The sequence below is a fragment of the Neofelis nebulosa genome, chromosome 5 (genome assembly GCF_028018385.1).
Source record: "Neofelis nebulosa isolate mNeoNeb1 chromosome 5, mNeoNeb1.pri, whole genome shotgun sequence".
NCBI classification, from domain to species: Eukaryota; Metazoa; Chordata; class Mammalia; order Carnivora; family Felidae; genus Neofelis; species Neofelis nebulosa.
Genome location: NC_080786.1, coordinates 2,143,611 through 2,168,800, shown reverse-complemented (window position 1 = coordinate 2,168,800; position 25,190 = coordinate 2,143,611). Strand labels below are relative to the sequence as shown.

At 50.3% G+C, this 25,190-nt stretch overlaps 1 protein-coding gene across 3 annotated transcripts in view; it reads right to left on the bottom strand.

Annotated features, from left to right (window-relative positions):
- Positions 1-25,190, bottom strand: part of GLB1 (galactosidase beta 1) — a 104,618-nt gene that overhangs the window by 67,000 nt on the left and 12,428 nt on the right. For all 3 annotated transcript variants that reach the window (XM_058729285.1, XM_058729282.1, XM_058729283.1), the window contains exons 2-9: positions 13,421-13,590; positions 10,371-10,521; positions 9,772-9,832; positions 8,617-8,711; positions 4,863-5,043; positions 1,619-1,677; positions 237-358; positions 111-151 (exon numbers count right to left, since the gene is read on the bottom strand). In XM_058729285.1, coding sequence (XP_058585268.1) covers positions 111-151; positions 237-358; positions 1,619-1,677; positions 4,863-5,043; positions 8,617-8,711; positions 9,772-9,832; positions 10,371-10,521; positions 13,421-13,590 — 880 coding nt within the window. The remainder of the gene's footprint in view (positions 1-110; positions 152-236; positions 359-1,618; positions 1,678-4,862; positions 5,044-8,616; positions 8,712-9,771; positions 9,833-10,370; positions 10,522-13,420; positions 13,591-25,190) is intronic.

The following is a 25,190-nucleotide window of genomic DNA, read 5'->3' as shown; positions in this document are numbered from 1 at the left end:
ATTGCTATATATTAGAAAATAAAAGTTGTCTGTAGGCACTCCGTACCCCCAAATCAAGCCCCAGAAACATTCTAGCATAAGCTTCCATGAACACATTAAATTGCTCTTACCATTCCAATAAGCGAAATTGGTCCCACCTATAAACATGTACCTGCAAGGAAACAAGAGAACAGACATACTTAACTACGAGCCCATAGCTATGGAGGGTGCCCTCCCTTCCAGAAATTACCACTCACAAGTTCACATTCGCCCCATGGGCAAGTACGTCATGGAGGGAGGAAGCTACCACTTCAGTCCTCACTGTTGAGTGAGGCTGGCCCCAGTGGTCTAACCAGCCAGTATAGAATTCAGAATTCACCTAAAAAGAGGAAAGGACAGGGAGCTCAGGACAGACTCATGACCTTCAGACGTTGGCACTTCTCTAGAACTATCACCCTATCTACCCCACCGAGCGATGGGTAGAGCGGGCCGTGTACGTGTACTGCTTAGCCCAGAGCTGGGGGACCAATGAGGGTCACTGCCCAAACTCAGTTTTTAGGTGCCAACAATACAGGTATCCCTGAAAAGTTGTACCCGCAACAAAATTTTGTTAGCCAGCCCCCAGTTTGAACAAGGCAGGAAATTTTGGTGGGCAAAAGAATCCGATGGCAAAATATTTTCACCAAACTGTCAGATCTAAGTTCACCCGTTGTGTCCATCTGGATTTTCAGATCACGGGTTGACTTAAGCTGAGGCGGACCTGCCCCAGTATTCTGCGAAGCAAACCCCAGGCACTTCACGGCTCTCTAGAGCACGCCCCTGCCACGCCCTTCCTTCTGGAGAAGGAAGAAGAAACCTGGACGTGTTCTGGGGCCGCCTGTGTCAGGGCTTGGGAAACAGCTCCATCCAGTCTGTGAACACAGGTTCTGCACTGCTCAGAGACCGTGTTCAGGAAAGGCTGTGTGCACGGGTGGGGGGCAGCCTGGCCGGCTGCACAGAAGGCACAGGACCCCAGCCCTCAAACTGTGCCGAGAAACAAGGGTGACGACTACGGACAAGGGAGAAGCTGAAGGGCTGTGCGGACCTGCCCGGACGTTCCTGTCGCCTCCTCCTCCTGGCTGCCTCTGCGGCATGCCAGAAAGCCCCCGAACTCAGCCTGTGCTCCCCAGGATGCCTGTCGGAAATGCCGACGCTCGGGCCCCACGCGGGCCCTGCGTCTTACCCAGATTCCTCCGCGACTCACACGCACACTAAAGACGGAGAAGCTCTGTCGCAAAGAGCTCTCAAGAAACACAGACCTGAACTCAGACGCTGGCCCTGGCCCTCGCTAGCTGTACGGCCCCGGCTAAGCGACGTGTTCCCTGAGCCTCGGCGAGAATGGAGAAAACGACACCCCCTGTGAGAGGGGCCATCAGTGCCGAGCGGGAGGGAGCACGAACGAGCGCAGAGCCCGAGTCATGGCAGGGCAGGCACATCTGTCCCCACTGTGTTCCACGCCACTGCTGTCACTGCGCCCAGAGGGCCACGGGCCCCCGGTCCCATTCAGCTGCGGACCCCGCAGCCGGAAAAGGCAAGGACCTACCCCCTTAGTTACTGCAAGCAACCTCGCCTCAACCCACAGCTCACCCCCAGTTCTTACCAACGGTCCTCTGGGCTCGCTCTTTCTCTGGATCTGGAAAGCAGCGGTGATGTTGGCATCTGGCAGTTACGAGACGGAGAAGAAAGGTCAGTCGTGGGAATGACAAGTCAAGTAAACGGAGTCCTGCACAGACCTTCAGCCTGAGGCCCTGCCTGCCCTTGGCCCGCAGGGGGCCTGGAACATCCCCCAGCCAGCTTTAGGCTGGACTCACACCATCCATCCGAAGGATGTGTGGGGATCACGGAACGTGACTTCTTCTCAGAGCAGGTCCCTATGGTCTTTCCTGACCGCCTTGTCTCAGGAGATCACGTCACAGGCTCGTCTTCTCCACCTGGGTTTCCCCGCACGTTTTGCGTCCTTCTCTCTCCACAGAGAGGCCCATCTGCTTGACCGAGATGCTCCCTACAGGATGGGGCTTGCTTTGAAGACACCTCCTTGCAGCCTCCACGGCACCCCCCACACACATGATAATGCCACAGCTACGTGCCAGGCCATTAACAAAGCAAAGGGAGAGATGTGGTCTCATTGTCTTTTTATGCCTGAGCCACGGCGCATACGCTGATTTTGAATCTGTACATCGTCAGCCACTCCAGGCCACTTGCTCTTAAGTTCTCCTTCTAAAATACTCCATTAAGACGCCCGTGTGTGGGCTTGCTCCCTCTGTCTCCTTTCCCCCTCTGAACGGGACGAACCTCTCCCCACGGAGGCCGTGGGCTGCCTTCCTGCAGTGAACGAACAAGCACGAACCGTATTTCTCTAACCGGAGCAGAGGGTACGCCGGCCCCGAACTTCACGATCCACTTCCCACGGCAGGTACCCGGCGTGGAAATGACACCAGCCAAGACCTCGAAATAACCCCTTGCCCCCTGTAAGGCCAGGCCTCAGGAGAGGACGTGCTGGTCAAGAGTGGAATCTCATTTACTCGTGGCTCTAAATGTCCCACCATTAAGCACCGGTGGCATTCAGATCTTTCAGTTCTGTTCTCGTGAGCCTCGTCCTGTGACCTCACCCTGGGCGCTGCCCCGTCCCACACACGTGAATGAAGCGGCCACAAGCCCCACCTGCCCCACATACACTGGCCTCACGTTGGTCTGTCTTCGACCCACAGGCGGAGCCACTGTGCTGTCACCCCACATGCACATCACCTTACAGCAAAGTCAGAATAACCTTCAAACTGTTTCTCCCAACACAAGGATGCCGTGCTTTTCATCACTGTGATGGGAAGTGTGCCAGAGCAGGAGGAAACCAGAGTGCCGCTTCCTGTGCAGCTCTTTGTAGACAAGTTATTTCATCACCAAACACTCTGAGCAACGCCTCATGTTTCTAGAAACACTTCATTCACTTAAAACCAGCTCTTTTCAGGGGCGCCTGGGTGGCACAGTCGGTTAAGCGTCCGACTTCAGCCAGGTCACGATCTCGCGGTCCGTGAGTTCGAGCCCCGCGTCGGGCTCTGGGCTGATGGCTCGGAGCCTGGAGCCTGTTTCCGATTCTGTGTCTCCCTCTCTCTCTGCCCCTCCCCCGTTCATGCTCTGTCTCTCTCTGTCCCAAAAATAAATAAAAAACGTTGAAAAAAAAATTAAAAAAAAACAAACACCAGCTCTTTTCTGCGAATGTAGAAGGAGCTCTTTAAAAATGCAACTTCAGGGGCGCCCGGGGGGGCTCAGTCGCTGGGGCGTTCGACTCTCGATTTCGGCTCAGGTCACGGTCTCACGGTTTGTGGGATCGAGCCCTGCGTCGGGCTCTGCGCTGACAGCACGGAACCTGCTTGGGATTCTCTCTCTCTGCCCCTCCCCCGGCTCGCGCTCGTTCTCTCAAAATACGTAAAATAAACTTTAATTTTTTTTTTCAACGTTTTTAATTTATTTTTGGGACAGAGAGAGACAGAGCATGAACGGGGGAGGGGCAGAGAGAGAGGGAGACACAGAATCGGAAACAGGCTCCAGGCTCCGAGCCGTCAGCCCAGAGCCTGACGCGGGGCTCGAACTCACGGACCGCGAGATCGTGACCTAGCTGAAGTCGGACGCTTAGCCGACTGCGCCACCCAGGCACCCCCGTAAAATAAACTTTAAAAATTATTTTAAAAATAATACATAAAAAAGGCAACTTCAGCCTTCCATACATCCTTCTCAAGAGAAAGTCAGTGCTGGTCGTGCCATGGGGGTGGAGCCTCTTACACTGTCAGGAAGGCAGCGGGGCCTTCATGCTGCTTGAAGGGCAGGTCTTTTGTGGGGGGGTGGGGGGGAGGAGGTTGACATTTATTTTGAAATAATTTCAACCTTAGGCAAGAGTTGTGAGAAGAGAACAAAGAACCCGAATTCCCAAAGGACCGAGATTCCTCAGTCGTTAACATTTTGCCACATTTGTTTTATCAGTTTGTCTCTCTCTCTCTCTCTCTCTCTCTCTCTCTCTCTCTCTCTCAGTACAGTTACTTTTCTCTGAACCATTTGTGAATAAGTTGCAGGCATGATGGCCCTTTACCCCTAAATACTTCAGGGTACATTCCCGGAAGAGCATGAGCATTCTTCAAATAGACACAACACGATTATTTAAAAAACGGGGGAGGTTAACATGCAAACAATCCTGTTATCTAATCTACAGATTTGATTCAAAAAATGCAACTGTCCGGGTATGGCCTTCTTAGCACAGATAGACGGAAAGCGGGCAAATCCGGTCCTGGGTCCCCTTCAGGAGCATACACTGCCTGTGGGTGTCCTGTCCTTCATGACAGCTGCTCCCTTAACGCTTGTCACCGCCGGGAGCCTGCGGGCCGCGCCGGCCGCCCCGGAATTGCACTCGCTGGGCCTCCTGCAGCTGACACGGCCCTAACCGGTGAGGCAAGGCCTTTTTGCAGCATCTCCCCGACCGCCCGCGGCCCGCAAGGGTCACGATGTTGAGTTCCACGGAAAGACCACGCTCGTGTAGGGAGGCTCCCCGCATTCCAGGGCGGGGCCACACCACCCACCCGGTAGCCGACCTGGAGGACGAGCGCCGGGGGGCGGAGCTCCTAGCAGCTCCCGCCCTAAGGGCCCAGCGGCCTCACTCAAATAACTAATGCGAGCCACAGGGGGGCGCTTCACTACTGACTCCGTTTGATCCGTCGGGAGCACTTGGGAAATGTCACTCAACGTACCCACTGCAAACGCAGGGCCCGGGGTGCCGGCCGGCGCCCACCGCCCACCGCCCACCGCCCACCGCCCGAGCCCGCGCGGCCTGGGCGCGGTTCTCTGCCACGGCGAACACCGACCTGGGCCGAAGTCCACGGTGGCGTAGATGCCCTGCAGCGCCCCGCACTGCAGGAACTTCTCGTGCGCCCCGTCGGTGGTGAACAGAAGCACGTCACCGCCCAGGTGGTCGCGGAAGCGCCGCTGCAGGAAGCGCAGGTAGTCGTAGTCACAGGTGAAGTAGCTGCCGTATTCGTTTTCAACCTGCAAGTTAACAAAGGGGCGGGGCGGGGTCAGGAGATCCCGACCGAGTCCTTCGAGGCAGGCTTGAGCCCCTGCCCAACCACTGCCAAAGCTCGACCGTTGCCCAAAATATCTCCTAGCTCAGTCCTCAAAAGGCATCTTCCAAAGGGCAACTCCGCACGAAAACTTACCGCCCCTACCTCCCGCTCCGCCAAAATAAGAAAGACAAAACCACCGTGTCAGATTTTGGACTGTAGTGCTCTACCCTATACTGGGTAATAGATCCTTCAAACGTGACATAAACAACACCTTCCCACGGTAGAAATATTAGACAATGTGGGGAAATGCAAAGAAACTAGAAAAACCGTGTGTTAATCCCATTACTCAGAGATAACTGCTATGGGCATTCTGGCTCAGCCTTCCAGATTCACACACACGCACACCCTAGATATACGGAATAAAGCACAGTGACTTCTGTTCTTAAAACTGGTATAATGCATGCACCAGCTATAACACTGACTTCCCACCTTCAACACACTATGCGAAATGTCCGTGGAGGCGACAAGGGCAAGTGCCGGATGAGGATGTACCGCCGTTCGCTCCACCTACTGCCAAACTTTCAGGGCGTTTCTCGTTTTCGTTCCTAGTAACCAATTGGCTCAGTCTGCGTTCAACAGCATCAGTGGTTTTCAACCAGGAGTTATTTTGCCCCCCAGGGAACATTTCACAAGGTCTGCAGATGCTTTGGGTTGTCACATCTGGAGGGGGAGAGCGTGCGGCTGGCACCCGGTGGGTGGAGGCCAAGGGATGCTACCAGGCCCGCTGCTTGTGAGCCTCCACAACGAAGGATTTTCAGGTGCAGTGGCACTTGTGCCGAGGGTGGGAAATGCTGCCCTGGGGCACGCGTTCTCCCATTCTCCACGGGGACGCACCCATCAACAGGGCATGCCCCAGAAGGTAAAAATGGATTCTTACAGGAGAAAAGAACACCTTACTCTTTTTTTATATGTAAAGCACAGATATATATACACACACACTTCTACAGTAGATCAGAGGTATTAAAATTTCGTGGGCAGGAAATTAGAAAAAAATGTCTACAGGGGCGCCGGGGTGGCTCAGTTGGTTAAGTGTCTGACTTCGGCTCGAGTCATGATCTCACGGTTTGTGGGTTCGAGCCCCGCATCGGGCTCTGCGCCGACAGCTCAGAGCCTGGAGCCTGCTCAGGATTCTGTGTGTGTGTCTCTCTCTCTCTCTCTGCCCTTCCCCTGCCCGTGCTGTCTCTCTCTCTCAAGAAAAAAAAAAAAATAAACGTTAAAAACTTTTTAATTAAAAAGATGTCTAAAAAGGCTTTTTAGGGGCAATAACGAAAAAGAAGTTAAGAAACATTGCTCTAAGGCCATAAAATGAATGACCTTCAGCTCCACCCAATATATCAAAGAATCTTAGAGGCATGACACTGAGTGAAAGGCACACCCCACTGAGAAATACAGACAGCTGTTACAGAAACTTTTGCGTGCCCAAGTTCTGTCAACCAATGCCAACTTCCTTCTTTTCTAACCCTTGGGCTTCGGTTCCATTCCAGAACCACTTGGGGGGGGGGGGCATGTGAGGTGTACCCACGTGTGGTACGACCTCAGACACGTGGGGAGAAGAGAACGGAGACACAAGTGGTCAGGGAGGAAAGTGGACAAAGTGTGAGGAGGGCCTCACAAACGGAGGCACTAACAGGGGTTCTGAGAGTCACATGGACGCCAACAAGCCAACTGGGAAGGCCTCCAGGCAGAGGAGGGCCTACGTGGACAAGAGGCCACCATGAATTTGGTGGCCAGTGCGAAGAATTGTTAATGATATGAAAAAAGGCTTATGACCGTAGGCTCAAGCAAGAAGAGTCAGGTAAGACACTGGGCAGTTTACACTGACTCTGTAAAAAGAAATGTTTTAAAGGCATGGAAAAAAAAAAACCAAGGAAATCTCCCCAGAACGTAAAGAGCTTTGCTTCTGACTCCAGAAGCAAATTATGGTTTCTCTGTTTTCTTACATTCTTCCACGCTTCCCCACGCTTACTTATTTAGTAATCAAGGGGAAAAGGATTATGGAATTCAAGCGGGGGGAGGTGCGAAGGGCAGAGGCAGAGGAGGCGGCGGCTGGCAGGACCCTGGCAGGACCCACAGTCAAGTTCAGGTCGTCCAAGGGATGCACACAAGAAATGCCCCTCACGCAGCCAATTTTGCTCTCCTCTGCGGAATCCATATCCGATTACACTCCTTGCGGCATGTCGACGACCAAAAGGTACAGGAAAGTTGTGAGCGAAGCTTGAAAGTGACTTGGGAAGAAGCAGAGATTTAAAAACGACAAAGGAAGAAAACCCATTCGTGCGAAGCCTTGACATCTTCATGTGGGAAAACGGGCTCCTATAAGCTTCACCAGTGCAGACTCAAGACGGGTGGAGGGGCGTTCAGCGCTCCGGGAGCAGTGAGCTGGCCTCTCTCCCCCATGCAGGGTCAGAATGGCCACTGTGGCCAGGTCGGCCTTCTCACCGCCTCATTCGCCCTACACCTGAAGGGCAAGAGGGTGGCCACGCTCCCTTCCCACAGGGACCGTTCCTACAACGGCCCATAGTATTGTTCCTAAGAAGGAAATCCTGCCCACACTTCTCTGGGAGTTGCACTGCACCCCCTTGCCGTTTCAGGATGCAGCCCCTTTTACATTTGTTCCTTGGCAGATGACTAATGAACATGGTTTTATGTGTTATTGTTGCTGTTTTTAAGCTTATTTATTGAGAGAGAGAGAACATGAGCAGGGCCGGGGCAGAGAGAAAGGGCTGAGAGAATCTGACAGCACGGAGCCCGATGCGGGGCTCGAGACTCACAAACTATGAGATAGTGACCGGAGCTGAAAGCAAAAGTCGGACGCTTAACTGACTGGGCCACCCAGGTGCCCCGGTTTTACGTTTCACCTAAGTAATTTTGCAAACATCACAAATTGTTGCAGGTCAAGTGCCCCAATTTTTCACATGGAAAATACTTGGCACATGATGTACCCGCGATATACCGATCCTTGCAGAGCAAAGAACACATGGAAGGAGGAGAGTGGGGGCAGGAAGCAGGAGAGAAAGCAGAATGGCCCCAGTTCACCACATCCTCTTTCAAACCAGCATGAACTGACTGCCTAAGCAGGGCAGACACCAAATCATTTTAATCCGTGTTGCACCCCCTCAGCCACAGGCAACGTGGCACTAGAGAAGGAGGCAGGCCACGGGATCAGTGGGCCTAGGATGCAATCCTGACTCTGCCACCTGCCCACTGGGCGACCTGGGCCAAGTCACCTCACCCCTTTGGAGTTCTTCTTTTCAAAGAGACATCGGTTGGAATAATTGCATGGCGTCTGGAGGGCAGTCAGCTCAGGGTCCGGTATACGGCAGCCGTGAACGACAATGCCTCCCCAAAGTGTGACTTATATAAAATCACCAGCTGTGGCACTGCCTTGCAGAGAAACAGACTTGTGAGGCTCACCTCTGCATCACTCCCGGGTACGATGCGGCCGGATGAAAGCCTTCCCCGCCCCCCACCTGCCCGTGCTCATCTCTGAGGTTACCTGCACGGTTATAATGGGCCCTCCATTCTGATAGAGGAGAGGCTTCATCTTGGGCAGAAGGACTCCCAACCACTTGTCCACGGCTGCAAGGTAATCTGGAAAAGAGGACAGGTTTAACACCGTTCCACACCTTTTAGTGCAAACACACACTGACGCCCTGTCACCCTGGGGCTCGCAGCCGAGATCGGGATATGCCGGACCCAGCGAGACTGAGATGGGGTAGCTGCACGCACTGATGTGATAACAGCTGTCCCACAAGGAGCCATCTGCTCAGCGGGTTCCCAGTGGAAAGGAGCACATGCATGGTATCTGCCCCACCACGGGGACACCAGGCCTGGAGCGCAGGAGGCTGGTCCAGCCCATGTTTGTTGAATGAAGGAAAGAGTGCCTGAAGGGGGTGTCTTTCTCTCTGTCACAGTAGGATGGGTGTTTTTTTTCTTTCTAAAATGAAGCTTTAATAAATTAAATACTGACACTGGCAAATGGAGATAACAGAGCGCACCCTTTGTAAAGAGGCCGTGAGGACGAAATGAGGTAATACAGGTAAAAACATGAATAATGTGCTGGGACTGCAAACCGGGAGGGTAATGCACTAAGAAGGATGTACACGTACAGCACAGGACACCAGCCTTTCGCACAGCAGATTCAATCAATGTTAGCTGCTCTTCTGACCGTCCCGAGACCAGCATCTTCAGGAGGCAGAAATGCAGCTACTGGGACCTTCTGCCTCATCAGGGTTTACAGCGAAAATAATTTCTAGTTGTTGAAAAAGGCCAGAAAAAGACTATCGTTTTCCAGATCGCTCTGTAAAGGTCAACAAACGAACTGTCATTTTGATTAGCCAGATGCTATCACTGGGCATGTCATTATTGAGAAAGTGGGAAGAGAAAGCATTAAAGTCAGTCGGTCAACCGCAAACAGGGCCCAGTGCCAGTTCAAAGTCACCAGTTTATCAGCAAGATCTGGTCAAACAGTTCAAGACAGCCTTATTTCCTACACATTCAAAGTCTGCAGTGGGCAGTGACTAACACGCTTCCACTAAGCCTTCCAAAGTGTCTGTGCAGAAGAACCCCAGCCTTCAAAATACCTGCGGCTTTTGGTATAAAATGTCACGAAAGACATCATCAGTCTCTCAGGACACCCGTAACAACTTACCTGGATCAGAAGAACGGAGAATAATCGACTCTTTTAATAACAGCCAAGCCGGCAATCCTCCCTAGGATGGGGGGTGGGGCAAAAGGAGGGAGAAGCCATTAGGAGGTCTCAAGGCAGAGAGAAATTACTCTTAGCAGTGAGGGAAAAGAAGACTTTCAGGGAAGAAGGGGTAGTCGAGGTGGGCTTTGTGGTGTAGAACTTTCAGGGACGGCAGTAATGATAACTTCCTTTTACTAGTAAGATGACATCACATGAATGGAGTGTTTGGAGAATAATCAAAGCTTTTATATGGCTCATCCCACTTAATTGTACAACAACCCTGTGAGGTAGACGGAGCCCGTACCGTTAACCGATGGGGAAACTGAGTTATGTGAGCACCAAGGGGAGGACGCACGCCTTCGGACCCTTCCCTGTTCCTCTCTGCCTAGACACCTCCTGAGGTAAAAGATCCCTATGCCGGCTGTAGTCACAGACTCACTGTCATCTGGAATGGGAAACCTATTTAAACTGCTTTAACTCACTTTGCCCCAGATCCCTGCCAGTCAGCCCGCCCCTGTCACGCGCACCAGCCGGGCAGAGCCAGGTCTGGCCCCACTCACCATGTCCCACTCTGCACAGATGTAGGGTCCGGGCCTCAGGATAACCAGCAGTCCCAGCTCATGGGCCAGCTTGAGAAAATATTCCACATCATGTTCCCCAGAAAACTGGTACTGTCCTGGCTGGGGCTCGTGAAAGTTCCAGGGCACGTACCTGCCAAGAAACACACAGCCCCTTCCTGGAAATAGCTCAAAAATCCAGTTGTCCTATGTGACTTTCTGACTTTCTTTCTTTCTTTCTTTCTTTCTTTCTTTCTTTCTTTCTTTCTTTCTTTCTTTCTTTCTCACTTTCTCTCTTTCTTCCTTCCTTTCTTTCTTTTTTAAATGTTTATATATTTTTGAGAGAGAGCATGAGCTGGGGAAGGGCAGAGAGAAGGGGGCAGAGGATCTGAAGCAGGCTCCGCACTTACAGCAGAGAGCCTGATGTGGGGCTTGAACTCAAGAAGCACGAAATCATGACCTCAACCGACTAAGCCACCCGGGCGCCCCCTCATGTGAATTTCTAAACCGTCAGCAGAACTGTAAACCCTCGGGACACTCACATAGCTCCCCTCGGCAGCCTCTTGGGAAAGAGGCCTTGTCTTGAGTTTTCAGAGCAGTTACGCAAGTGAACCAAACTTGGTGGGGGACACATTTAAGTTTATGACCCACAAAGAATGCCCATTCCTATTTAACAACTTAAAAAAAACCACAGAATTACACAAACATTAATTACTACTATGTAGAAATTATATATACCTGTGGAAGGCTTAGGGAAAATGAAAATATCTATGCTAAGGTAATAAGAGATACTTATTTTTTGAAAATGCTTTTTAACAAAAATAAAAATTAAGAAAACCCCTCTAAGGCAAGGGAAACCAAAGCAAAAATGAACTATTGGGACCTCATCAAGATAAAAAGCTTCTGCACAGCAAAGGAAACAATCAGCAGAACTAAAAGGCAACCAACGGAATGGGAAAGATATTTGCAAATGACATTATCAGACAAAGGGCTAGTATCCAAAATCTATAAAGAGCTCACCAAACTCAACACCCCAAAAACAAATAATCCAGTGAAGAAATGGGCAAAAGACATGAATAGACACTTCTCCAAAGAAGACATCCAGGTGACCAACCGACACATGAAAAAATGCTCAGCATCACTCATCATCAGGGAAATGCAAAGCAAAACCACAATGAGATACCGCCTCACACCTGTCAGAATGGGTAACATTAACGACACAGGAGACAACAGATGTTGGCGAGGATGCGGAGACAGAGGATGTCTTTTGCACTGCTGGTGGCAATGCAAGCTGGTGCAGCTACTCTGCAAAACAGTATGGCGGTTCCTCAAAAACTAAAAACAGAACTACCCTACGACCCAGCAATTGCACTCCTAGGCTTTTATCCACGGGATACAGGTGTGCTGTTTCAAAGGGGCACATGCACCCCCATGTTTACAGCAGCACTATCCACAACAGCCAAAGTATGGAAAGAGCCCAAATGTCTATCAATGGATGAACGGATAAAGAAGATGTGGTATATATACACAATGGAGTATTACTCGGCAATCAAAAAGAATGAAATCTTGCCATTGGCAACTACGTGGATGGAACTGGAGGGTATTACGCTAAGTGAAATTAGTCACAGAAAGACAAATATCACATGACTTCATTCATATGAATACTCTAAGATACAAAACAGAAAGGGGCGCCTGAGTGGCTCAGTCGGTTGAGCGTCCGACTTGGGCTCAGGTCAGGATCTCACGGTTTGTGAGTTCGAGTCCCGTGTTGGGCTCGGTGCTGACAGCTCGGAGCCTGGAGCCTGCTTTGGATTCTGTGTCTCCCTCTCTCTCTGCCCCTCCTCTGGGTCGTGCTCTGTCTCTCTCTCTCAAAAATAAACATTAAAAAACAAAAAAAAGATACAAACAGATGAACGGAAGGGAAGGAAAGCAAAAATAATATAAAAACAGGGAGGGGGACAAAACATAAGAGACTCTTAAATATAGAGAACAAACAGAGGGTTGCTGGAAGGGTGGTGGGAGGGGGGATGGGCTACACGGGCATTAAGGAATCTACTCCTGAAACCACTGTTGCACCATATGCTAACTTGGATGTAAATTAAAAAATAAATAAATTATTACAATAAGAAAAAACCCCTCCAACCCTTGTGTCCTCCTACAAGAGATTTTGTCAGGAGCAGCACGCAGGAAGTGACAAAAACATGGGACACAAACTGGAATACGGAGCCACCCACTGCCATCGCAGAGGTCTCTCGGATGACTCCTGGCTTATGGCCTCTTCCCACAATCCCATGGCTTTAGGGCTCCATGGGACAGACAGCCCCGGTCCCCCAGAACTTAAGTATTAAACTACAGGGAGGAAATGGATGCCCCAGGCCTCTGCCTCTGCATTTTCTCACCCTTTATCTTGAAGAGGCTATCAGCAATCCTCATCAGTAGTGCAAAAACCAGAGTGGCCAGCCAACCCAGCTTTTCTCCCAATTAGTCACCTTGCAACAGCAGAAGAGACGAGAAGAGATAGTTATTGGGATAATTCTCTATCTGGAGTTAGAGAAGTACCCCAGCAGAACCACAAAGAAAAACTGGGATTCAGGAACCTACCTAACCTGGCACACTCCCCCAAGAACTGAGAGCAGCTGTGGCCGCCTATAAACATTGCTACCTTCAAGTTCTAGGGAGACCTCTGGCCAAAAATAGGCACTTGGGCAAATTTCGGTCTCACCAGCCATAAAGGGGGGGTGAAGGGACGGAGTCCTTTGTGTAAAGGGCCCTGCGCGCGGCAAACACTCAATCACTGTTACTTCCCTTTCCTTTCAAAGCTGATATTCATTTCACGATTTCCATTGACAAGGTTCACGATCGGAAGAAGTGGTTAATTATCTGAAGACGGGCCAGTCGAGCTGAGGACAAGCCCCTCCCAGAACACCAGGTTATGCTGTTTCCCGTTCTGAGCAATGAAACCGCTCGCCGCGCGGAGACACGCAGCTGGCGGCAGCCCGTCTCCAGGCGCGGGTGTCTGGGCCCAGGCGAGCGCCCAGTGCCCTCCTACTTACGTCTGGATGGCGTTCAGCCCGGCCATCTTCATTTTCAGGAGCCGGTCCTTCCAGTAGAAGCGGGGCACCCGGAAGTAGTGAATGCTCCCCGAGATGTAGCGGAACGGCTGGCCATCCTTGAGGAAGCGGTTGTGGCTGTAGTCGATCTTGAACGTCCTCTGGGAAGCATTCTACGGGGCAGGGATGGGGCCCCGTGAGAACTTCCACCTTCCCCATTTCGGGAGCAGAAACTCTCAGTGGCAGGCGGCCTCCTGCCTGTTTCATTTGTGGAATCTGCTGATCGAGTCAGTGCGTGGCTTCTGGGCCCAAAAGCAAACCGCTGCCCAGACGGTGGCTACTGCACTCAGGCAACAGAAATCATCGGGAAGGACCCCTGTGCAGGATTCCCAAGGGCTTACTTTTCCAGAGGCCAGCACTGATCTGGTAAAGACCTTGCTGGAGCTGACTCTTTCCTTGATCGAGCAAAGCCCAATGTGCTGGGAGTGGAAGACACAATCACACCCTCCCTCCCTGTGGCGGTCACTCACTGGAGCACTGGATGCACCTCGACAGTAATGTCACCCGGGTGCAGGCAAGACACGAGAGGTCTAGAGTCCTGGCTGGTGCTCTAAGTCTGGCAGTGACCAGGTGAACTCTCTCGAACCCACATCTCCACTGCCATAAACATGCAGGATGTCTGACGAGACGAACTTCAAGCCAATCTGTTTCCAGTTAGGGGCTGCAATCCCATTGGTGAATCATGACCCCAGTTTGGGCGACGACTGGCACTTAAAAAATTTTTTTTTTGATTGACACTTTTTCAGTAATAAAATATCAGCGTACTACACATAGTTAAGACAAGTATTAGTTTAGGAAACGGTTGTTATGTATACAGATGCAGAGTTGCATCAGATGTAAATCTGCACGGGGTTGCAACGGAAGGCGTGTTTCTAGCAAAATCAAAAAACCTAGGCAAATCAAATTTCGAGAAAGACTGTTTGGAGATCACTTCAGAAGCTGAAATGCTAGAATTTGAAAGGGAAGGCTTCAAAGGGGAGGCAGAAGAGAACACTGCCCTCTGGTGGATGGAAGAAGGCAGTGATGGGTCATGGGTGCCAACAGGACCACAGCCATAAGAAACCAATTAAGTGCCGCCCCCCACTCTTGGTAAGATTTCCTGCGCAGCTTTAGGAATTTTTTTTTAATGTTTTATTTATTTTGAGAGACAGACAGAGTACAAGTGGGGGAGGGGCAGAGAGACAGGGAGACACAGAATCCGAAGCAGGCTCCGGGCTCTGAGCTGTCAGCACAGAACCCGATGTGGGGTTTGAACTCGTGAGCCACAAAAGCATGACCTGAACCGAAGTCAGACGCTTTACCGACTGAGACACCCAGGTGCCCCTAGGCTTTTTTTTTTAAAACTTTTTTTTTTTTTTTTTTCCATAGCAGCACCACAGTCCATGACAGTTTTGGAGGTCTCCCTTGAAGTAACTGTGACAGCATGAGTCTTAGATCACATCTGGCCTGAAATCCAACTTAGGGAGTTAAAGCACCGTGATGGAAAGTTAAACAACTCAGAGTAGATCGTTTAGGGGCGAATGGACAGCTTTACTGTAGGTGAGTTCACCTCAATAGACCTAACCAAAAATACACAAATAAATCATGGGGCGCCTGGGTGGCTCAGTCGGTTAAGCGTCCAACTTCGGCTCAGGTCACGATCTCACAGTCCGTGAGTTCGAGCCCCGCGTCGGGCTCTGTGCTGACAGCTCAGAGCCTGGAGCCTGCTTCGGATTCTGCGTCTCCCTCTCTCTCTGACCCTCCCCCATTCATGCTCTGTCTCTCTCTGTCTCAAAAATAAATAAACATTAAAAAAAATTTTTTTTTAAACAAATAAATCATTTAAGAATCATTTTTTATTTTAATTTTATTTTTAAGGTTTTTTTGTTTATTTAGAGAGAGACAGCACAATTGGGGGAAGGGCAGAGAACAAGGGAGAGAGAATCCCAAACAGGCTCTAAGCTGCCAACGTAGAGCCTGACACGGAGCTCGAACTCATGAAACCGTGAGATCACGACCTGAGCCAAAATCCAGAGTCGGACGATTAGCGACCGAGGCTCCCCAAGAATCTTTTTTTTTTTTTAAAGGCCAGAGTGTCAGTTTAATATTACTTTGTTCTTTTTTTTTTTTTTTTTTAATTTTTTTTTTCAACGTTTTTAATTTATTTTTGGGACAGAGAGAGACAGAGCATGAACGGGGGAGGGGCAGAGAGAGAGGGAGACACAGAATCGGAAACAGGCTCCAGGCTCCGAGCCATCAGCCCAGAGCCTGACGCGGGGCTCGAACTCACAGACCGTGAGATCGTGACCTGGCTGAAGTCGGACGCTTAACCGACTGCGCCACCCAGGCGCCCCACTTTGTTCTTCTAGTAAACAAGGCTTTAGCTGCCTTTCAAAGGCAACAAACTCCTAAAGAAACTCACAAAAAATATAAAAGCTACTTCTTTTACCAGGTGCCCAACAGATGGGTTTGAAGACATTTTCACGGCATGTATGTGACCAGGTGGCAAACAAGGGTTTCCCACACATTCCGTGAGTTCAGAAGCGGCGCGTGAGGTGGGGAAATTCTGGGGACGGGTAGCAAAGGATAAGCGACCGGGAGAAGGACAGGCTGTTTGAAGCCCTCTTGTCTAGGGCAAGGGGCTCGGAGGAACAGAAGATGTGGTGGGTGAGAAATGTCCAGCAGAAACGGACTCAGGTCTCTGTCCCACTCGGTGCAGCAACGTCCCTGCATCGAAATAACCCCTGAATCCAGCCCCAATATCTCCCTCCCATCCATTTCATAAGTATGGCCAACCCCCTACTATGTGCTGAGGAGTAACAGAGGGAGCCACACAGATGTGGCCACAGCCTGCACGGAGCTTCCCTGTGGCCCGGGACAGACCCAGGGGTCAACGCGGTGAGGCCCAGGGGGTTAGAGCAAGGATAAAACCTTCACGTCGCACAGCTTAACCCACAGTGTTAGCCGTCGACTATGTCTCGATAAAGCTGGGGTCAGGATTAGAGCAGAATGCTGCGGAGGTAATAAATGGCATGTAACGCACGTGTGGGACACAAGGACAAGCTTCCCAGAGGAAGGAGCCCTGGCTCTCAACTTGGGCCACACATCAGAATCACCTGCGCCAACTTTTTTTTTTTTTTTTTTTTTTAATTTTTTTTTCAACATTTTTTATTTATTTTTGGGACAGAGAGAGACAGAGCATGAACGGGGGAGGGGCAGAGAGAGAGGGAGACACAGAATCGGAAACAGGCTCCAGGCTCCGAGCCATCAGCCCAGAGCCTGACGCGGGGCTCGAACTCACGGACCGCGAGATCGTGACCTGGCTGAAGTCGGACGCTTAACCGACTGCGCCACCCAGGCGCCCCCTGCGCCAACTTTTAAAAACCGCCAAGTCAGGCCTCACCCCCAGACATCAGAGTTTAATTGATCTTGGGTGGTGCCCGGGCACTGGTGTTTCCTAAAACTGCCCAGACGACGATGCACTGTACGGCCAGGGCTGGGAACTACTGGCCTGGGCTGAGCCCCAGGATGAGGTGGAGTGAGGCAAGGGGAAGGACACAGGCAGAGGACACGGTGTGGGGGAAGCGGAGAGGGAGGCCTGGGACCTCGGGACGGTGCAGTCAGGAGCTGAAGATGGGCAGGGACCAGACCAAATGTGCCCCAACATCCAGTCACGGGCCCGGGCTTCAGGCCAAGGGCCACGGACAGCGACTTACGCAGAAGAGTGCCTGAAAACACGGTTTTCACATGTTTGGCACTCTGGCAGCAAAAAGGAAGCAGAGTCAGGGACTGTGGTGACGGCAGCGCGTGGGCAGTGGACAGGAGGTGTAAGTGGCAGAGCCGGGGTGGGTGGTTAGATGCAGGACACAGGGGTTGACCTGAAGAGGCTCCCACTGGCCTCAGGTGGAAACACCGGGGGCATTTAAAAGAAGAGACACTTAAAAGACATATCATCGGGGGGAAATAAAGACCGCATAGATATTAACACCTGGGGGTTACACCTACATGAGTCCTCTGCTCAACCTCAGCCTCTTAAAAAGGGAACAAGCAGGGGCGCCTGGGTGGCGCAGTCGGTTAAGCGTCCGACTTCAGCCAGGTCACGATCTCGCGGTCCGTGAGTTCGAGCCCCGCGTCAGGCTCTGGGCTGATGGCTCGGAGCCTGGAGCCTGTTTCCGATTCTGTGTCTCCCTCTCTCTCTGCCCCTCCCCCGTTCATGCTCTGTCTCTCTCTGTCCCAAAAATAAATAAAAAATGTTGAAAAAAAAATTTAAAAAAAAAAATAAAAAAAAAAATAAAAATAAAAAGGGAACAAGCAGACATTGTGTCCCTCATGTTGTCGCTCAACAGGAGGTACACAGCCCCACCTAAAGCAGTCCTCATTACTGAACTTGAATCTCGGATGAGCCGTAATCTAATGATAACACAAGGACGCAAAATGCGCCAAAGGCAAAATGAGGGACATTCTAGAAGCCCGATGATAGAGCTGCTCCAGCAGATTGATGGTATTAACATCAAACAAGATAGGGACACCTGGGGGGCTCAGTCAGTAAGCGTCCCACTTCGGCTCAGGTCACGATCTCGCGGTTCGTGAGTTTGAGCCCCGCGTCGGGCTCCGTGCTGACGGCTCAGAGCCTGGAACCTGCTTCGGATTCTGTGTCTCCCTCTCTCTCTGCCCCTCCCCCGTTCATGCTCTGTGTCTCTCTCAAAGATAAATAAACATTTTAAAAAATTAAAAAAAAATCAAACAAGATATTGTTAGAAAACAAAAGAGAACTTAAGAGCCACAATAACCTAATGCAACATGGGATGCTGATTCTAATGAACTGCCAAAAAAACCCCCAATGTTACGACAGGGAAAACTGAATACAGACCAGGCATTGGGTGGAATTAAAACTGTTCATTCTAGGGGCGCCTGGGTGGCTCAGTCGGTTGAGCGGCCGACTTCGGCTCAGGTCATGATCTCGTGGTCCGTGAGTTCAAGCCCCGCGTCGGGCTCTGTGCTGACAGCTCAGAGCCTGGAGCCTGTTTCAGATTCTGTGTCTCCCTCTCTCTGACCCTCCCCTGTTCATGCTCTGTCTCTCTCTGTCTCAAAAATAAATAAACATTAAAAAAAAAATTTTTTTTTAAAAAACTGTTCATTCTGTTGGCTATAATGATGGCATGGTGACCTCACCAAAAAAAAAAAAAAAAAAAAAAAGTTCTCATCAGAGATACATCCAGAAGTATTTTTAAAAAAATCTTTTTGCATGTCATGTTTATTTATTTTTGAGAGAGACAGAGCACAAGCAGGGGAGGTGCAGAGAGAGACAGGGAGACACAGGATTCGAAGCAGGCTCCAGGCTCCGAGCTGTCAGCACAGAGCCTGATGTGGGGCTGGAACTCAGACTGTGAGATCATGACCTGAGCCAAAGTCAACGTCTAACCGCCTGAGCTACCCAGGCACCCCCTAGATACATCCAGAAGTATTTCTGGGTGGAATGACAACCCCTGAGGTCACTACAGATGGAAAAGAAAAAGAGCAAACAAAAAAAGCAGAGGGCACATAGAACAAAGCTGATCATCAAGGAAGCTAGGTATGGATACATGGGTATTCTCTTTGTCCCTTTGTGTGTCTGTTTTTAATTGCAACACTGTTTAAACCAAATGCAGCTTAGAGGCTCCGGGGTGGCTCATCTGGTTAAGCGTCTGACTCTTGGTTTCGGATCAGGTGATGATCTCAAGGTTCATGGGTTCAAGCCCCACGTCGGGCTCTGCGCTGACAATGCAGAGCCTGCTTGGGATTCTGTCTCTCTCCCTCTCTGCCCCTCCCTGCTTACAATCTGTCTCTCAAAATAAATAAATTTTTAAAAAAATGCACTTCAAAATAAAGGCTTTTTCTCGGTTATGAGAAAAACAAAAGCATGGTTCATGAAAAGACTTGTAACAAATGTTCACAGCAGATTTATCCATCATTGTCCAACACTGGAAGGAAGTGAATATCCATCAACAGAGCTATTGGGGCTTCCGGGAACACGGATACATCTCAAAAATGTCATGCTGAGCGAAAGAAGCCCTACACAAAAGGTTCCCACCGGAGGAGCCCATTCAGGTGAAGCTCTAGAACAGGCAAATCTAATCTATGGTGGGAAAAAAGTCAGAGGAGTCGCTGCCTTTGGGAGAGGGACGCAGGCATTGCGTGGGAAGGAACACGAGCGAACGTCCTGGGGTAACTGTAATCTAGCTGAATGAGGGATGTGGACTATACAGGTGTGTGCATTTGTCATGTTCCCCGAATGGTACCCTTAAGGTTTGTATACGTCACTGTATGTAAAGTTCACCTTAAAAGGGGGAAAAAACAGCGATAAACAAATACTGATCCCTAGTTAATGATACAGGACCTGCTAAAGTACTCAGAGTGGGGAGTACATGAATGCCTGCAGCTTACTTTGGAACACATCCAAAAGACGGGGTGCATTGATGAGTACAGGGACGGCCACCATATGTTAATGGTAGGATCTGGATGGTGAGCATAAAATTCTTTCAACTCTACGTGTGAAAATTTGTCCTAGTAAAACATTGACACAAATAAGAAAGCCAGCGGGGGGCGGGGGGGGGGGCGGGAATTGGAGAAAGGTGGTCAAAAGGTCCAAACTTCCGGTTAAAAGATTAAAGAAACACTAAAGATATGATGTACCGCATGATGGCTGTAGTTCACACTGCTGTGTGATACACGGGGAAGTTGGGAAGAGAGAAACTCCTACGAGTTCTTATGGCATGGAGAAAACTGTTTTCCCTTCTTTTCTTCCTTTCCTTTCCGTTGTATCTATATGGGAAGACTGATGTCAGCTGAGCATACTGTGGTGATCATTTCACGATATACGTAAATCAAACAATTATGCTGTATGCCTTAAACTTATACAGTGATGGGCGTTTGTCAGTAAAACTGGAAAAATAAATATAAATAAATAAAATTAAAAAGTGGACTGATGAACTGAGTTACGGCTTCTAGGCTAAGGGCATTGTGCATGAGTGTACGTACCCCCCCACACACACACACGATTAAGTATTAGGCAGCCCCTGAGACGAAGGGCATGCTCTTGCCCTTGCAGGAACAGCTTGGATACGTAAAGAGTTAAAAGAAGGTTGAGAGTTGTTTTTAAAGCATACCCATGTCAGCTGCAGCCCTCGTGGACGGTCCTCTGTGAGCTCAGTACACTCTATGCTGACAGTGTCTCAGCCCAGACCCACACCTTGGGACTCGGTGCCTTCCTGCCTCACATGGGAACCTGCTCTCCCAGGGATCCAGGGGGTTCCCGTGCCCCTCTGGAAAACCCTCAACCAACGGGGGTGGATCACCGCATTCTCGTCTTTCGGGCAGACAATTCTGGAGACCTCCTATGGCTGGCAGGATCCCGGCCCTACTGCCCAGAGTGAGAACCATGATACGTCCTTAAACAGACTTCTTCTTTTCACCTGCCCCTCCTCCCTGCAACTCTCGGCTCACTTCTCAGATCACCTGCACTCAAGCCTTTATTTCGTGTGTTACTTCTAGAGGAACCCACTCTGAGACAGTGGGTGCCAGGGTTAGCCTAAACAGCAGATCCTCAGGATGTGAGCCTGTACCTGGATTTCTCATATGTATCGAACGGCAACAAGAACCCTACAGCTGGTGCTAAGTGGGCGTGTAAATACAAGTTCTGAGGTCCTCGCCTGTGCGGGACTGGGAGGAGGTATGGGCCGAAGGACAGCTGGAATCTGCCGTAGCTCTACCCTTGGAATGGGGCGGGGGGATGGTAGGTGCCGGTAGTTACAAGGATTATTGAAGTTGGCTGATTTTTTATTAACAGATTTGGAAGCTTTGAAGAAAGACCGCTCGAGGGGCTCAAGTCAGCCATTCTGTGATGCCAAAAGCTCCCGCGGCAGTATTTAAAGACTGACGTCTCCGGCCAGAAATGTAAGGCTCAGGACTTAACCACGCGGGCACGTGGGACAGGATCTCGAGGCGCAGAATGGGAGGCTGGAGAGAGGGGAGTTTACTGACACGGTGCCCTCTCCCATGACCTCTGAGTTACCATCTTGATGAAAGTACCTTAACCCAGTTGCTATGCTTTTGGAAGCCAGCTCTCCGAACCTGGACAGGATACTGGCCTGTAGGAAACGAGGCAGAGACGCCAGGATGGGCTTGGCATCCTGAGGAACGTGTGAGACGTCTCAGGGAGATGGGAATGCAAAAACGGTGACCAAACAGGCCACCGTCTGACTACATCCCCCAAGACAGGACAGAGAACGCTGCCTTCAGGAAGGAACGCTCCACCGAGCAGGGCCCTGGCATCCTCGAGAAGCCCAGCGAGGCTGCCGAGCCCTCGAGGCTGGAGCAGAAAATGCTGCTGCGGCACTGAGGATGACGACACTCTCCGGAAGGTCCCGGCGAGGGACAACATAATTACCACAACGATCGGCGAGGCCAGGGTGTGCTGACCAGTGGCAATCTCGGGCAGTGGCTCATCAACCACAACATCTCCAGAGGGTGGGATGATTGGGTAACCAGCAAGGATGCTGCCTGACCCGTCTAACAAGAAAAAGGTAATCAAAAACTCGTGAGCAAAAGGCTGATGTCAGCCACCGCAATGGACAATTGTGATTCCTTCCTCCAGTTCCTGGCTCTGGGCCAGCTCTCCAACAAACAGCCAACTGACCGAATGGAGGGTTGGATGGATCCCTTGAGGAAGAACTCTGTGATGCCACTCCAGGACGCCCAATGAATATTCTCCTAATCCTTCCCCAGTAGGACTCGGGTACCTGTGTCCTCAGGAAAATGGTCCTCCAGACCTTGTGGGGATGGCTGGATACACTTGAGCTGACATACCAGGGTATCTGACATGCCATCACACCCCCTTATCACTCTTTAGGAAATCAGGGAGAAAGGGGTGCCATGGCCAGGGTCCTTCTACCGTGGATCCAACAAGTCAGAGGGCCTACCCTCCGGCGATTTCCCCGGTCCTGAGTGCATATTGGGGTGGTTTTCCTTAACAGCCCCCAGAACCCTTACCGTAAGTCAGAGGCATCGTGGACGGAAGAGCCAGGTGGAAATCGTGGAAGTGCCCACTCCCCCAACTCAACCCAAGACCAATCTGAAGACTACAATTCCTCCTGGAACGGCAGGTCCTAGTGCCCCCTCCGCAGAGACTCACAGAACGTTCTCTTCAGATCCCCATTCATATCACATGTGAGCCCCTGCAGAGCAGACAGATCATGGTGGATGACAGCGGACTGCTAACTGAACCACGCAGCAGCCCGAGTGGCACCTGCTGTGTGGGTGTAGTGTTGTCACTGGAGCAGTCAATGCAGCCTCTGGCATTGGGTCTGTGGCTAATGTTCTGTTCTTTTCAAAACTATCAGTAAAAAGGATCAAAAGCCATTTGTAAGTGGGCAGGATAGCAGTACACATTCTGTCTGGTCCCAGGTCCCCTTAACTGCCCCACTCTCTCCCATGAGAGACCCTGGTCATCAGCACATCCCCTGGGCTGTCACGCTGTCTGCTATATAAACAACATCATGTTATTTGGACCTAGGGAGCAGTGACAGGTCTCTGAAGCTTGGAAAAGCAGCAGAGTGACAGGGACAGCTACAGAAGCAGCATCACCTAAGGGACAGCTTCTTCTTCTTCGTTTTTTTTTTTTTAAGTTTATTTTGAGAGAGAAAGCATGAGTGGGGTGGGGGAGAGGACAGAGAGAGAGAGGGAGAGAGAGAATCCCAACTAGGCTCCGCACTATCAGCCCAGAGCCCGACGTGGGGCTTGAACTCATGAACCGTGAGATCATGACCTGAGCCAAAGTCAGACTTAACCGACTGAGTCACCCCTAAGGGACAGCTTCTAAATGGTGACGGTCATGGTCAAGGTAAATAGGGAAAATCTGCTTCGTGGCTCCAGAGTGACTCCCCTCAACATCTAAGGACCTGAGAGGATCCAGCCTAAAAGAGCCAGCCTCCTTAATATCTCGGAGCTGTGGTACCTCTGACAGAAGTAAGGCCACCGAGAAATGTAGGGGGAGAAGGGAAGAGGGAATCTGCCTTCAGAGCTGACCCCCCCCCCCCACCCACATACAAATACCATAAAATTTGACCTCTGTGCAGATTTCACCCCCTTCTACATTAACTGGCACGGGCACAGAATACTGAACAGCATGGTTTTATTTCACATGTGCAGGGCTGTGAGCGTCAGTGTTTCCAATGCATGAGGTCACAAAACACTTAGAAAAAGCAATTCCAAGCCAGGCAAAGCACACACCTTCCCAAGACCCCCGTGTACATAATGCATATGGTAACACTGGAGAAAAATGACAGCAGTACAAACAAAATACCCTTGAACCAATTACACATCAGGGACTCATACTGTCCAAAACAACATTTTTAAAAGTTATTGACTCCATTCAGATTATTTCAGTGGTAAATAGGCGTTTCTTAAAAATGTTAAACATAGGGGCGCCTGGGTGGCGCAGTCGGTTAGGCGTCCGACTTCAGCCAGGTCACGATCTCGCGGTCCGTGAGTTCGAGCCCCGCGTCAGGCTCTGGGCTGACGGCTCGGAGCCTGGAGCCTGTTTCCGATTCTGTGTCTCCCTCTCTCTCTGCCCCTCCCCCGTTCGTGCTGTCTCTCTCTGTCCCAAAAATAAATAAAAAAACGTTGGAAAAAAAATTTAAAAAAAAAAAAAAGAAAGAAAAGCTCGGTGACACCACAGGTTGGGAGGCATGTTGACCACGGGAAGACAGTACGTCTTCAAGCCCTTCAGTATAACTCTGGTAAAGCACCCATTCAATGGATTTGCATCCCCAGCACACTATATACCCTTTCACTCCAGGCCCAAAAGCCTGGAGAATTCCTGACGTGAGCTGCTCAGCTCCAGAGTGGCAGAGACCCAACCCTCCTAAGGCCGCTAGCGCCCTAGGGTTGAGGGACAAGTTAAGGGGAGTGGAGGAGATCAGAATGGAAGAGAGTTGGTACACATGGGCTTCCCAGATCCCTCAGCTCACAGAACAAAGAGACGGAGAAGGACTATTTCAGATGACTCCACAACAAACTTTGGGCCAGAGCTAAGAGCCTTTCAAACATCCAGTGTTATGGAAGCACCAGGACATCAGCCACACGTCTGAAGCAAAAGAGCCACAGGGAATGGGGACAATCCATACGGATGTGGAAGAATTTGTGGATGAACTGCTATGGCCTATGCATTCTATTTTCATCAAGTTGGTTCATTTATTTATGTCTCTCTTGTTCCACAAAGATTTCCGTCCAGCATTCCTAAAGATGGCGGATAGAGAGCGTGAATGACAGTGGAAGAGGCAGGAAAATGGCAGAACGGAGGAGAAAATGGCAGAAACACAGTGTGGGGCCAGCTCCTAATCCTCCAGGACTCGCAGGCAGTTACAGATTTAATTTTGCCCCCTCATCTCAGAGAAGAGGTGAAGCACACAGTCTAAAAAGACCAAAAAACGAGTCTTAAAATTATAAAACAATTCTTAAAAGTTGAAAACAGACCTAACTTTCCACACAGGAAAGGACAATTTCAAGTGAATTTGAAATAATATTTTGACGGTATTTAGCCTAAGGACAAAAATACATCTTACGCTGCATTTCAGGTAAAACAAACGAACAAACAAAACTGCATCCCGCAGATTTCACCCTAGTAATATTTTATTGCTATTTTGAATCCATAATATACAGAAGTAGGATATAGTAAATAAGAAATGACACTGGTCAT